This window comes from Alosa alosa, chromosome 4 (genome assembly GCF_017589495.1).
Source record: "Alosa alosa isolate M-15738 ecotype Scorff River chromosome 4, AALO_Geno_1.1, whole genome shotgun sequence".
Taxonomy (NCBI): domain Eukaryota; kingdom Metazoa; phylum Chordata; class Actinopteri; order Clupeiformes; family Clupeidae; genus Alosa; species Alosa alosa.
In genome coordinates this window covers 14,179,306-14,193,889 of record NC_063192.1, presented here as the reverse complement: position 1 = coordinate 14,193,889, position 14,584 = coordinate 14,179,306, and the positions used below count along the sequence as shown (strand labels likewise).

The following is a 14,584-nucleotide window of genomic DNA, read 5'->3' as shown; positions in this document are numbered from 1 at the left end:
AGCTTAGCTGTGCTTGTGGAACGTCTCAAGAGTGCTACTGGCATGCGAGCCAGTAGCCTGGGCTATTGGCTCAATTGTTAGCGCGCTCGCCTCCCGATCCGAGGTGCTGCTGTTTCGCGGGTTCGAGTCCGGGCGTGTGCAGGGCTGAATCGCGCAGGTTCAACACAACGCAGGTTACACATGGAGCAGGGTAGCATGGTGTAGGAGGAGGTTGGGATTGGTGGGGTGGGGAAGGGGACAGTGGTAGCGGCTCAATGCGGATCCAATGGGCATTAAAATAAGTGGTCCAGCAGGACTGGGGGGGGGTTGCTTAGCAGGCAGCCTTAAAGCACAGGGAGCAGCTTGTGCCGCTTCTTAGTGGGCTAATCCATCCTAATCTCCCATAGAAGGGGGGTAGGGATAGGGTGGATTGTGTGTGTGTGTTCTGTATGTGTGTGTTAGGGAGGGAGGGTTGGGTAGTGGTCCACTCGGCCACACATATGCCCCCCCCCCCAACCCAAGGGAAAGTTAGGGAGTCGATTGGGGCATTTCTGCGCATGCTCAGTTGAGCTCAGCCCCAGATTGACAGCCTAAGCAACTTTGAGGTCAAAGGTCACTGTCATTTGCTTGCATAGACTCACACAGCAGCAAACAGGGCTATGCGCTGTAATGAAGTCTGTAGGGCAGAATGCTGTGTGTGTGTGTGTGTTGGGGGGTGCTTTTACACCATACCACACAGCACACTCCACCAGATGTTCATGTGCTACTAGACAAGTGAGAAATTATATATTTTTTTATTTGTCATTTTTATTGCGTTTACATTTTGCAGTGTTTACAGAAGTCACCAGAGTAGAATCAGCTTTCTAAAGTAATTTCTGAAGTGTTAAGATCATCTGGAAATATTCTGCAAGCAAACATTCCAAGAAGGGTTCTTCAAAGCTTAAGATGGTTCTTTCTTGAAATGTTCAGGGTTTAAGGGCAACCGCAAGAAGTTCTTCAATATATTCTCTGCGAGCCAAAGGGCCAATCAAGGTTCTAGACAGATCCTCTCCCCCATATAAACAGCGCATGCCTGTATCAGAAGGTCAGGCCCATCAACCCATCACCATCTATGAAATGGGACTTGCCTTTAGACCCACTCTGTAGGCAGGCTTTCTACAGCAGCCCTCTCTGCCTTTTGGAGAGTCTTTATCCCCCATCTAAATAACGGCTCACCCACCGCAAACATCTCCTCTAGCCTATGCTTACATTTGACTCTCACATCTGGCCTCTCAATCCGCTCACTCACCCCAGGCACCAGTGCACTATGTGAGTGTGTTGTCTGTGATGTCTGTTTTAAAATAATTATGTGGTATATGGGGGATAATGGTGTATGTATCTGAGCTCTTGTTTGTGTGTGTGTGTGTGGGGGGGGTATAGTTCTGAGAAGTAGTGAGTTTGTTTGAATGGAAGTCTGTGTGTGTCTCTCTCTCTCTCTCTCTCTCTCTCTGTGTGTGTGTATTAGTGTGTGTATGCAATGTGGTCCTGAGGAGAGGGACTCTAGAGATAAGGCCTGTGAGGAGATTGTAAACACTAGAGATAAGGCCTGTGAGGAGATTGGCTGAGGGGATCTGCTCTGGCTGCCTCTCAGGAGGCTGAGAACAGAAGGGGGTTGGCAGATAGGAGTGGGTTTGGGGAGGGGTGACAGTGTATCAGGGAACTGTGTGTTGTCACCACGCACTATCACTATCAAGTGCCTATGTCTGCAGCCTTCTTATCGGTGTGTGTGTGTGTGTGTGTGTGTGTGTGTGTGTGTGTGTGTGTTTGTGTGTGTGTGTGTGTTTGTTTGTGTGTGTGTGTGTGTGTGTGTGTGTGTGTGTGTGTGTGTGTGTGTGTTACCCACTCTCCCATTCTCTCTTCCAGCCTCTAACCCTAACCCTGCCCCCCACCCCTTTGCCAAGGTCAATTGACCTCCTACCGCTCGTTTTCCACCCCCATCCTTGCCCCTATACCCCCCCCACCCATCCTTGCCCCCTCTCCCACTCTCCCCATCCCTCCATTTTCCCCTCTCTCTCCATCCCTCTCTCCCTTTCACTACCCCGTCTAGCCTCCTCTTCCACAACCCCTCCATTTTAACCTCTATCCATTTCTTCCCCTCTCTTTCCCCTCCCCTCTCCTCCCACCCTTCCTTGCCCCCTCTCCCTCTCTCCTCATCCCGCCATTTTCCCCTCCCTCTCTCCATCCCTCTCATCTAGCCTCCTCTTCTTCCACACCCCCTCCATCCTAACCTTTACCCATTTTTTACCCTCTCTCCCTCCACCCCCTCCTCTTCTTTTGCCCCCTCCCACCCTCCAGTCAACAGTACTTGACAGTTGACCCTGATGCTGCCACCCCTCTGCTCCTACACACACACACACACACACGCTGTGACAGCTAAGGACCACGCTGGAAAGTAGAGCATCGGCACGGCTCCCCTCCCCCCTCACACACACATGGACGCAGACACATTTGCACTCCCGCACAGCACATATAGATGTATGCTCACATGCATGGATGTGTGGCCCTATGTGCACTTTGGCCGTTACATAAACACATTTTCCACTTCCTCTTCCTTCTTATTGTTGACCTATTAATCATCTCATAGCAGGAATTCACATGTGCTCAAGGGCAAGATTAACACATACATGATTTGTAGTGCTCCAAATTCCCAAAGTTGAATTCTTCATGGATGACTATAAAATCGTAAATTTATTCTATATGTCTCTGTATACAAACAAAAATTGGAAAGTCATATTTACCATATACTTGATTAAAATTTTTAAATAGCATTTATTTATGTTCTAATCATGTCTATGTGCTTAAGTAAGATGAACAAGTTAGGTAAGATAAGTTTACAGGGAGGTTTACAGGGAAAATAAATGTAATTATAAATGCATAATGTAATTATAAATGCATAAATCTGTCTATTTCTCTCTCTCTCTCTCTCTCTCTGTAGATGACTCGTCCTCGGAGAACGGCAGTGCCAACGGCCTCCCCGCCCTGACCCTGCCTGGGGCCACTGTGGTGCCTGGGGTGGTTGCTGTGGTAACCGCTGACGGGGCTCTGCCGTATCGGGAGGTGAACGGGAACGGGACGGTGGCGACGCCGCTGGACTTCAGCACCACTTCCTCCTCTTCCTCGTCTGAAGACCAGCAGCCTGTGAGCATGACAGACCGGCTGCTGCCCGTGCAACCTGAGCCCACCAGGAAGTACCCTGTCAAATCAGAGTATGGCAACAAGGTAGGGACAAAATGCACTGACAGATGTACCAATGCCTAGGCTTCTGCTGTGTTATATTGGTTAGACGTTGGAGTAAATTTGCTTTTTATTTTTGAATGTTTTATGGCCATATTGTGAGATAATTGGGTTTTGTGGTTGAGCTGACTCATAGCTGACTCATCTCAAAAAGAGCGTAACATGCATCATGCTGCTCTTTTTTCTAATCTAAGATTATGTATGTGATTGGTGTGTGTGTGTGTGTGTGTGTGTGTGTGTGTGTGTGTGTGTGCGCGTGTGTGCGTGTGTGTGTGTGTCTCCCCAGTCTCCTCAGTACAGCTCAGGGAGCTATGACTCGGTGAAGACTGAAGTGAGCATGTGTGTGGAGGAGCTGACATCAGCCCGGTCCCAGGCCTTGGATGATGATGATGACGAGCACGATGACCATGACGACAGTGATAAAATCGCAGAGGGCCTGGACCCCGAGAGACTGAAGGCCTTTAATGTACGTCTCCCTGACCTCAAACTGACCTATACTCTATCTCCATCTCGCTGTCACCTTAACACAACTCTACACTACTTTTCCATTAGGTCATAGAGACTGTACAGACCCTTCAAAGAGTTTTTATGTATGTGTAATTGCAATAGCATTAATTTCATTAGACAATAAACTCATCTCATGAAATGTATGGAATTAGCCTGGAATATGAGACTGACAAAGTATATCATGGGGGGGGAAAGCATCTTAATAACTAAACTGAGCTAGCTCATTTAAAATCATCCCACAGAATTTGAGAGATTGCCACATCAAATAGCAAAGCTATGGAGAGACCCCCTGATAAATCTATGCATGAAATAAGAAGTCTTTCATTCTGTGCTCAATCAGATCTACATGTGAAAATAACGCCTATTTATGCACAGCATGAGAGCAATTTTTCAGCCCAGAAACTAGGCCCTTGCTAATATTACACGAGAAAAGGCGCAAAAGGAAAAGCATTTTTTTTTTTTTTACAAGAGAACACATACAGTTTCAATTAAAATAGATTTTGTGGGCGCACGCATGTGTCTAGCATAATGTGGGTTTAGCTGGACCCCCACTGGACCCTTCTCTGTATTTTCTCTGCCTCTCGTCCTCCCTGATGGAGGAGAAGGGAGAGCAGAAGGCTTCTCGCTCATGTTCAAGGCTTCACCAGTGTAGATGTCTTTCAGAGCTTTACCCTTTGTCTCTTGTTCTGGACTGCCTTAAAAGAGGACTCCTCGCTGTAGTCTATTAAAGGGAGCATTCATTCTGCAAGCTCTCATTACAAAATGTTGAAAGGTTTTTGTTTGTTGTTGGCTTTGTTCATATACAAGGGCTTTTCCTTTAAGTTGTTGGCTGCATGTTTACATTAAAAAAACATCACAGGTATTTTCTTTGTGATATACGTGCATTGCACAGCACAGTGTCTGTATTCAACCTCTTGCTCTCTCTCCTTTCCTCTCCCTCTCTCTCTCTCTCTCTCTTTCTCTCTCTCTTTCCCTCTATCTCGCTCTAGTTCTATCTCTCCCTCTTTATAGCTCTCTCCCTTTGTGTGTTACTGTTAACCACCCCTGTCCTCTCTTAATATACATCATATCTATGCTTGCTGCTACAAACAGTATTGTTCTGTTTCTCCTAGTTTGTCAGACTTTTTCTCTATCTTGGTCTTATTTCTTATTTCATTTATTTTCTCTCTCTCTGTCTTTTCTTTTTCTTTTTCACTTTTCACCCACTCATCCGTGTGCTTTCTCTTGTCCTGCTGCAGATGTTTGTGCGTCTCTTTGTGGATGAGAACCTGGACCGCATGGTGCCCATCTCCAAGCAGCCTAAGGAGAAGATCCAGGCCATCATCGAGTCATGCAGTCGCCAGTTCCCTGAGTTCCAGGAGCGCGCCCGCAAGCGTATACGCACCTACCTCAAGTCCTGCCGCCGCATGAAGAAGAGTGGCTTCGAGGTAAGCTTAAAAAAGCATGGAGGCACACACACACAATCACACTCACATACAGGGTTTTCCCCTTGGAACATGGAGTTTCGTACCTCTATCTAAATCTAAAATTCTCCCTGTTGTTTGAATTCAAAAGATTCTGGATACTGAAGAGACAGTCAGAGACCGATACTGTTCTCCATACATTATTGAAGTGCACATTTGGGAAGCACACTCCTGCCCTCTAGTGGCAGCCTTGTCTTAACCTATGGATTATTTAATGTGTTTATGGTCAGGACATTGGGCTGCATTTCAGTGCTCATGCACATTGCTTGGGGGTGGGGTGGGGGTGGGTTTTGGGCAGTTGTTGGATTGGTGCATTTCTCATGACAGAATTTAATATGCATTCCTTTCCCCCACCACGTTGTTCACCTCACCATGCTCTCCTTTCCTGTTCTGTCATCATCACCACCCCCCACACACACACAGACTCGTCCCACACCCCCCCACCTCACCTCTGCCATGGCTGAGAATATCCTGGCTGCTGCCTGTGAGAATGAGTCACGCAATGCTGCCAAGAGGATGCGACTAGACATCTACCAGACCAATGTAAGTGCATATGCACTGTATGGGAATATGTACAAATTGCTATATGGGTGCATACCAGATAAGTGGTGAATGGTTGTGTGTGTGTTTGTGTGTGAGTAAGTGTGTTTGTGTGTGTGTGTGTGTTTGTGTGTGTGTGTGTGTGTGTGTGTGTGTGTGTGTGTTTTTGTGTGTGTGTGTGTGTGTTTGTGTGTATGCCTGTGTGCACCTACTTTTGTAACCCGTGGCTATTTTGTGTCTACTTTCGGAATCACCCTCACAGTTGCCAGTATTTTAAAGTCCCTCTTTCTCTCTGTCACTCCCCCCTCAGGACGAGCAGATCTCCATAGATAAACCCGGCTCCAGGGACCCGGCCGCTCTGGCCCACTCAGGCTTTGCTCTGGCCGCCTCTGCCTACTCCCAGGACCAGCTCTACACCAACGGTGGGCTCAATTACAGTTTCCGTGGTTACGGGGCCCTCGGTGGCAGCCTGCAGAACAGCGGCACAACACAGAGCAATGGTGATTGGCTGTTACTCCGCCTGGTTGAGGGAATGAGAGGGTTTGTTTGAAGAGGAGGGGGAGCAAGAGTGTGTGTGTGTGTGTGTGTGTGTGTGTGTGTGTGTGTGCATCCATGCACACTAGTGTGTGTGTGTGCATGTGTGCTTACAAAAGGGAAAACGTGTGTGTATGTTTCTGTGTGTGTGTCTCTGAGTGTGAATGTGTGCATAGGTAGGTAGTTGGGTTGTATGTCAGGCACCATAGCAGATCTTCTAATTTAGATAGAGCTGCTCTTTCCCTGATGTAGCCGCTCTTTCCCTGATGTAGCCGCTCTTTCCCTGAATCCCTGAGTTCCCTCTCGTTCCCTCCCAGGACCTCCCTCAACCCTGAAGCCTCAGCTTTTTTCAGTCTCATTTAGCCACTGTGAAGCGTGTTCATTTTAATACTGAAGTTTACTGCATTGTCTTTCTATCATTCCTTTTTATCATTTACTCACTCTTGCCTTTTTCTTATTCCCTCTCTCTCTCCCTCTCTCTCTCTCCATCTCTCTCTCTCTCTCTCTGTCTCTCTCTCTCTCTCTCTCTGTCTCTTCTGATTTATTTCTCCAGGTCCCACAGATCTAAGTATGAAGTCCCTGGCCTCCAACTCCTCCACCTCCTCCAGTTCCAACAGTCATGGTCAAGGAGGGGGCAACGGTGGGGCTTCAGCCCAGCTGAGTGCCCCTGAGGTGACGGCCGTGCGACAGCTCATCGCCGGCTACCGCGAGTCTGCCGCCTTCCTGCTTCGCTCCGCCGACGAGCTCGAGAACCTGATCCTCCAGCAGAACTGAGCCGGGGCGCACCTATACACACTCTCAAACACATACACTATACACGTCGGACCAAACCGAGCCAATTCGTGCCGAACCGAACCACTCCGAACCTGGTGGTGACCTGGTGTCAGCCTGCCTCTCGTTCCACACACACACACACACACACACACACACACACACGCTCTGTCTCATTCATTTTTATTTTGCCCGGACGTTTACGTGTGACAGTGACGGAGTCAGTAAAGACGCACAAACACACAGATGCACACGTTCAGCAACAGCGCTCTCTCTCTCTCTCTATCTCTCTCTCTCTCTTTCTCTATGTATTCCATCTTCGCCATCACCACGATCATTGCAAACCAACTCTTGTTTTCTGGAGAGCGAGGGAAGAGAAAAAAGAAAAGAAAAAACCTCTCTCCAGCCACTAAGAGAAAAGGAAGAGGTGATAGGTGAAGACGAAGAGGAGCCGTTTGGCTTTCACACTCAAAACTAACAGATTTTCCTCTTTTTTTTTTTAAAAAAAAAAAAAATACTCAGACTGTTCTCGCCACTTCCAGCTCTCTCAGCCCCTCGTTGCTTTGGTTCCCAGCTGGGCTCAGAGGTGGATGTGCAGCTCCTCACTCGTGGACCTATGCATTGCACTCAGCACCGTTATGATAGAAACACAAGCCGACAAACCCCCCTCCACACACACACCGCTCGGTCTTCTGACAATCCCGTGGCATCTCATTGGACCAGACCATCGCCTTGTATGTGTAGCACAGCTGCTGTCCTCCCCACTACCGCGAAATGACACATCTCATAGACAGGGCTGAGATAGCCATCTCAGATCCAGATCCTCAGATGTAAGGGGGAAATGGAGGCAGGATGGAAGGCTCAGCAACAAACCTGTAACATCAACAGAAAAACAGATGGTGTGGAGACAGAAAGAGTGAGTTGTAGTGCAGGTTTCAGCGGTCTGTCTTCTGTCATAAGGACTTAATGTAGCTCTAGATTGACTCCATAGCCCTTTAACACGTCATTCCATCCATCGTCATCCTCTAATGATGTTTTGGGTGACGGGTCTTGATTCACACCTCATTCTCAGTTTTTTTTTTTGTATAGTTTATCACTTTTTAATTCATGCATTGAATTTTTCTCTGTTGTTTTCTGGACTCTGCTGCTACCAACCTGAACAGCTGGCACATTCAGACAAGCCTCTTAGCCTACGAATGCCAGAGACATTTACAAAAAAAAAGACCAAGATTAAAAAAAATAAGAAAAGTGCAAAACAGACAGAACAGCTGGTCTTTGCAGAGTCGCAACTGGCTCACTCTCTGTGTCACCACTTCAGGACTTCAGACTTTGAAACTCTGTCTCTTTGGGGCAGGACTTTACCTGGCTGTAAGGATTCCGGTAAGGATTCGAATTGTGACCCCACCCCATGCGGTAACTCACCTTGGTTGCCATCCGTCATTGGACTTGATTGCAGGCATGTAACGCCTCACAGAGAAGCTTCCCAGATGGCGTGTGACTCTAAAGGGGACCCAGCACCTCGCCTGGCCCAGTCAACTGCCTATACATGGGTTTGCAGTTCAAGTGCCCGGCCCTCTTAGGTTAACTGCTGCCATAAGTCAAACTCTCTCTCTCTCTCTCTCTCACTCTCTCTCTCCCTCTGTCAGTCACACCCAAAATGCCATAACTGATGAAAATGCCGTATTTTTTGCAGATTGTAGCGTAGGCCTGAAGGATTTTCTTAGGTTAACGGATATTACTCCATTAGAGCCTTTTGTATCGTTTAGTACCATTGAAGCCAGAGGAAGGAGACGTCAGATGTGGCAATGCTCCACACGAGGGCTTGCCAATAGTAAGTCTAGATGTAGTTTTGTGTTGATGGGTCACAAGTGCCATGTTCATAACCACCTTCCTTACTGCCTGTATCTCATCAACTGTTCACGGTCACCCACTACTTAAAGACCCGCTACTTTTTTTGCTGTTGCTACAGACATGTTTTTTTTTTCTTGCTGTTGCTACCTTTCAGCACTTCAGTCAGCGCTTGAGCGCAATCGTGTCCTGTAATTTGTCATTGGTCGCAGACCCAACACATAGCACATTTTGCAGAGGGTCCCTTGGCATGACACATTGCACACTATTCTGTTTCTGTGGCAAGAAGCTACGTGTCCCCTATGATGGGGGATTTAAAGATGTGTATACTCTAGGGTATGGGACAGGGAAGGGAAATGGGAATTGTGACAGTGCTTACTAATGAAAGCCATGGTCTTTGACCACTCTGTAACACAAAGTACATTTACAATTTAGCTAATCTAATCAACAGGAACTGACGATGCTATTGAAGTAGAACATGAAGTGCAACACAGATGATAATCAACAGAGATTTAGTGGATGCTGAGTTCCTTACACATACACCAAACTCGAAACATGCACACATGCCTACATTTAGCATGGTAGCTGTACCCATAAACACACACACGCACAATTAGTTGGATTGTGACTGACTGTTAATATATAGCTAGGCTGTCCCATTCCAGTTAGTTGGTCAGTTTGGCTGTAAGAGTTTATATGCAAAAGGAGCTATTGGACCAGCTGCAGCAAGTTTAGTGTCAGAGTACCTGACACTTCCGCCCAACCATCCCAGACAGAGAACAGTACTCTCATAAACCACTGTGAAACTCAACCCCTCATGAGAGCATTAGTCTCTTATTTCTTAGATGGAAATCGGACAAATCATCCCACAACTACAAATGACTACATCTCCCATGATACATTGCAATGTATAGTCTTGTGTTGCAAAAGCTGCTTCTTCTCTGACCTCATGACTGAGTCACTTTCATTAGCAAAAAAAAAAAAAAAAAGAAACAAAGAAAGAATTTTGGGACTAATCAATTAGATGGAGTTAAAAGCACACATTGGTTAACAATAAAACAGAAATTGTTTTATTTTAGGTGATGAAAAAAACAAATCACCAGATTACCATTCAGTAGTGCCACAGCACCACGTTACCCAGTGACTTGAGTGAGAGCAGTCCCTGATAAGTATGGTAGCTCATTGCAATGTTGGATCCAGATGAGGTCTTTGTAGACTTCCATTACTACTTTCGTAGATGCCAGGCGTTATTCCTTGTAATGGTGGAGTTTCAAATAGTGCTCCTGTAACAGTCTCATTTCTCCTGTTGGTTTGCACATACTCAGACCAAATCACCCGCATTTGAGGAAAAACAACAACAACAACAAAAAAAAATGAAAACAAAGCAAAAGACAATCCTGGAATATGAGTCATTTTATGACAGTTGAAATTCCCAGGTAACAGCTAGATAAATTAGAGGTCTTTCTGAGTCTATGTAAGGTAGTGTGTCGGTGAGGATTTGTAATAGAAGGGGACAAACACAGCATATTTAATGACAGAGGGTGGGGTGGGTTTTTGTTGGCGGAGCACTCATCACTGAATAGACGTATATGTGTATCTTATTTCTAACTCTATTTTTGTTATCGATGTTTGCCATTGTTATTAATGAGACATTTTGGTTATCTTGTATTTGTTGTGTAAAGTATAAAGTGGTCTTTTCCAAGCTTTTTGTACATCACTGACATATTCATGATTTGCCCTGTATGTTCACAGTCAGCATTCAAGGAGTGAGACTCAATGGCAATCACCCTGGCCACTACTTTATCATACAGTTCAATCTGACCCTACAGCAGAATTGCTCAGATATACAATTAAAAACAGCATTTACTCATTGTTTGGATGGGAAGATGTGACATAAAATTATGTGTTTGCTAATGGAAAACAAATGATTTTTAAATGCCACCACAAGGACAGTATGTCCAGTAGAGTGTAACATGGTTTATTTTGTTTCACAACAAAGTTGTCATTTAAAACAACCTCCTGCTTTGGCGAATTATCACATATAACAGCAAATTTGTATTTTTGCCAGTGTCTCCTCTGCAATGTCTATAGCCAGGGTGATTACCAATGAGCATTTGTGTAGAGAAGGGCACCAAGGGCTTAATCTCTGAAAACTTAAAACCAGGGAAAGTGTTCATTTGGCCACACCATTACACGTCTCTCAATCAGCCTCATGAGGCACATCAATGTTACTGTGTGTGTATGTTTGCTGTGGTGATTCCAATAGAACACTCTCTGGTCCCTGAGTGTCTTCTTTTGAATTGTATTTCATTTCACGTTTTAGTTCAATTGCCAGTGAGATTCACATTTTAAATGACAGATGTAATGTAAACATTTTTTTTTTAAATAGAGGTTAAGCCCTGGGTGTCCGTGAGTTGCATTTCACATCCAAGGTGCAACTCAGAATTTAAAAAGCTTAAAATGAAGAAAGAAAAAAATGTTAAAAACAATTCTTTTTTTTAATTGCTGCCTAATGCAGCAGCAGTCGAATATGGTTCTAACCATTGCCTGTGTTATGTTTTGTTTTCTTTTTTGTGGTGCTTTGTATAGTTATTATGATTAATTATTATTATTATTGTTAATGTTATTATTTTGTTTGTTTCTACTTCTGTACCTTCTAGGAACAGCAGACCTATGCTCAGTTTCTCTTTGTATACCAATGTGAAGCTTTGTATTTTTTCCTTCTGGTTTTTGACTCAGTGAAAGTGTGATGTTTACATGTACAGATTTTAAACTGATTTTTCCTCCACTCCATACCCCCCACCTCCCTTTCGCTACCTTCGTCTCTCTCACCTAGCCCAGATAACTGTAATCAGACTCCAATCCCATGCTTTAAAAGGAAACGGGGCTTCTTTTTAGATGCAGAGAAGTCACGTCCATGTTTATTTGAACTGCAGTTGAGGTCCTTGCACTCTATATAGTCAGTAATATTTTTGCACAAAGAAAAAGCACAGCTGTGCTCAATGCTTTTCATGACAAAAGGTATACGTCTCTTCTAAAACCTCTTACGACCTTCTGAACCATCTGTAATCCATCACCTTGTATTGGAGGCTGTCACTACGGTCGAGTATGTCAACAGTCAACCACACCGACAAGCCTGGCCATTTTTGGGAATGTGGTGAAAGTGTATGGCTTTGACCCAGGAGACCTGAGTGTAGGGCGCACAGGGATGGTCGCCATCTGCCTTTACCACACGCTGTTTCTGAAGTGCTGTAACAAACAAACAAACCCAAAACCAACTCCCGTAGATGTTTTACCTCCTCAACCTTAAGGAGAAATGAAAATCACCCTACTTCTAGCGCCTTATGTTGTAATTCTCACAGCGAGATATAGCATTTAGGGTACAACTAAAGGCTTTGCAGACCAGGGGAGGGGGTAAAGGACAGAAATCACACCTGGAGCCTGTGCAAGGGCCTTTTACATTAGACTCAGCGATTTCTGGCTTCCAACCTTGGGATGATGGCTTCAGACTGGGGGACCAGAGAGGGAAGGAGCTTCACATGGTGTCAAAGTGCTCTATTCATACCTCTGCCCAACAATGCAAACAAGACACTTGTTAAAGACGATTAAGCTAAGGTGGCCATCCAAGATTTAAAACAAAAAAAAAGTTTGTAGTTTTGACAATTCTTTCAGTATAGTGTTTGGCATATTGTGGACTTTTTGTGTGTTTTTGGGATTCTGATGTTTAATGGAAATGCCTTCAAAGGATCATTGTCTCTCTCTTTCTGCATGTCAGACCAAAGCTTTTTCCTGGGTTTGTAGATGCCGTGGCAGAGGCATGTTCCGGGGTGCGCTTTGACCTCTTGTAAAAGCTCCTTAGTGATGTAAAAGCCATTTCCCTCCCTCGGATAGTCTTAACAGGGGAACACAAGAACCTCAGGAAATGTTGAATCTCTGAGTTTGTTTTATATCGAGGCACATTTGTCTTGACTTAACAGTCCACGTTCTCTCTCGGATTCCATGTCATTTGTATTGGATTTACTATTGTTCCTTTTTTATATTTATTATTGTGATTTAAAAGTGAAACATTTTTTTCCAGTACTTGTGGCTGAATATTTTAATTCTTTAGAAAAGTGTTGATAAATATAAATATATATAAATATAAATATATGTGATGCGAAAATGGCGGGAAGATTCATGTCTGTTTGTTCCATGTAAAGAAGAAGAAAAAAAAAACAAAAAGAGGCTGAAAAATGGTCTGCCTCCTACATATCACTTTAAATGAGAGACTCCTACCCTTTCTGAGGTGACACTTTGACTTTTCAGTGTGATGTCGACGCTACAGTAAACTTGTTGGTTTCCCAACAGCCGCAGCATTGCTAGGTTCTTTCCTTGTGAGGTGTCTGTCACAAAGCTGAGTAAATGAATAAAACAGTGCCCTGAGATATCCAATGGAAACATGCTTGCGCCTGTGTTTTTTCTGTGTGTGTGTGTGTGTTTGGGGGTTGATTTTTGGAGTGCACAAAGCCTTTGTCTATCATCTCACGTCACATAAAGCTACAGTATATTTTGATGATATACATTATTTAGGCCTAGTTTCTGCTTGTTAAATATACTGTAATTATACACCTAGACATAATATATTAAGTTAAGACATTTGGATTTAATAAGATTTATTAAGCATTTTATGGGTGCAAACACCACTTTAGTTCATGTTCATTATAGGGAGTTGATTTTGTTTATTTAAGAGAATCAAAGGTGACAAAACACTCTAATATTTTATATCTCAAACAACCATTTGTAGTATACGAATCTTCTGTATTTGTACTCTATCACCACAAATCCAGCTGGGTGTGAAATATAGGGTCATTATCAGTAGGCCTATATTATTGTTTCAGTGCAATTATCTTGGAAATGTGCTGTAGTAAAGATAGTAGGCTTACTGCTTTAGTGGCTTCATCTGTTGATGCAAAGTTTTTTTCACACAGATGTGATCTCAATTTCGTCATGTGTAGGCCTAGCCTAATATTCAGTTATTATGACCGCTGCGGTGGTCAAATAGGTTTAGTCAGTTTTTTTTCTTCCTGATTTTTTAATTGTTTTTTTTTCCAGTGAACTTCCGTCAACGATTCCCGGGACACAGAAATTTGGTGCCCATGTACAGTAGTCCCACAAGGATAACACAGAACCAATGTTTTTCGTTTTGATCCATCGCCCGCCCGCCGCACCGGGCCCCCTGAAAGGATGAATTAACTTTTTTTCGTATCTTGGTCTCAAGGGGCCATGTCAACCCATCCCATATCCACTCATTTGAGGTATAGCGCCACCTAGTTAAAAATGAAAAAGAAAAAACGAGGCATTGTAAACGCAGGTATCTTTGGCTGACATGTTCATAACTGTACAACATTTGATGAGTATCATTATGGCACCCTCTGAATGCATGCCAAGTTTCGTGGAATTCATGAAAAAAAGTAGGCCTATATCAGTTTTCCTATTAGCCAATAGGAGCCAATAGGCCTACTATAGGCTAGTTTAACTGTATAGAGCATTAGCAAATGGTTGACAAGCTAAGCTGTGATGGCAAGCAAAGGAAAAAGAAGCAAACATGATGGATCATGCATAATGAACATTCATGCAATCATGGCTCCAAACAGGGAAGTGTTAGAAAGAGAAGTGTGATGAATATGTCG

At 44.3% G+C, this 14,584-nt stretch overlaps 1 protein-coding gene across 2 annotated transcripts in view; it reads left to right on the top strand.

The window, feature by feature from the left end:
• The window catches only part of nol4la (nucleolar protein 4-like a), a 47,092-nt gene extending 33,740 nt beyond the window's left edge, over nt 1–13,352 (top strand). Inside the window, exons 6-11 of one of the 2 annotated variants that reach the window (XM_048241455.1) lie at nt 2,954–3,237; nt 3,539–3,718; nt 4,998–5,186; nt 5,646–5,765; nt 6,073–6,184; nt 6,850–13,352. In XM_048241455.1, the coding sequence (XP_048097412.1) occupies nt 2,954–3,237; nt 3,539–3,718; nt 4,998–5,186; nt 5,646–5,765; nt 6,073–6,184; nt 6,850–7,070 (1,106 nt within the window). In that variant the 3' untranslated portion in view covers nt 7,071–13,352. Of the gene's footprint in view, nt 1–2,953; nt 3,238–3,538; nt 3,719–4,997; nt 5,187–5,645; nt 5,766–6,072; nt 6,263–6,849 lie in introns of both variants that reach the window. The other variant, XM_048241454.1, reaches the window with a different exon arrangement.
• The last annotated feature ends 1,232 nt before the right edge of the window (nt 13,353–14,584 follow it).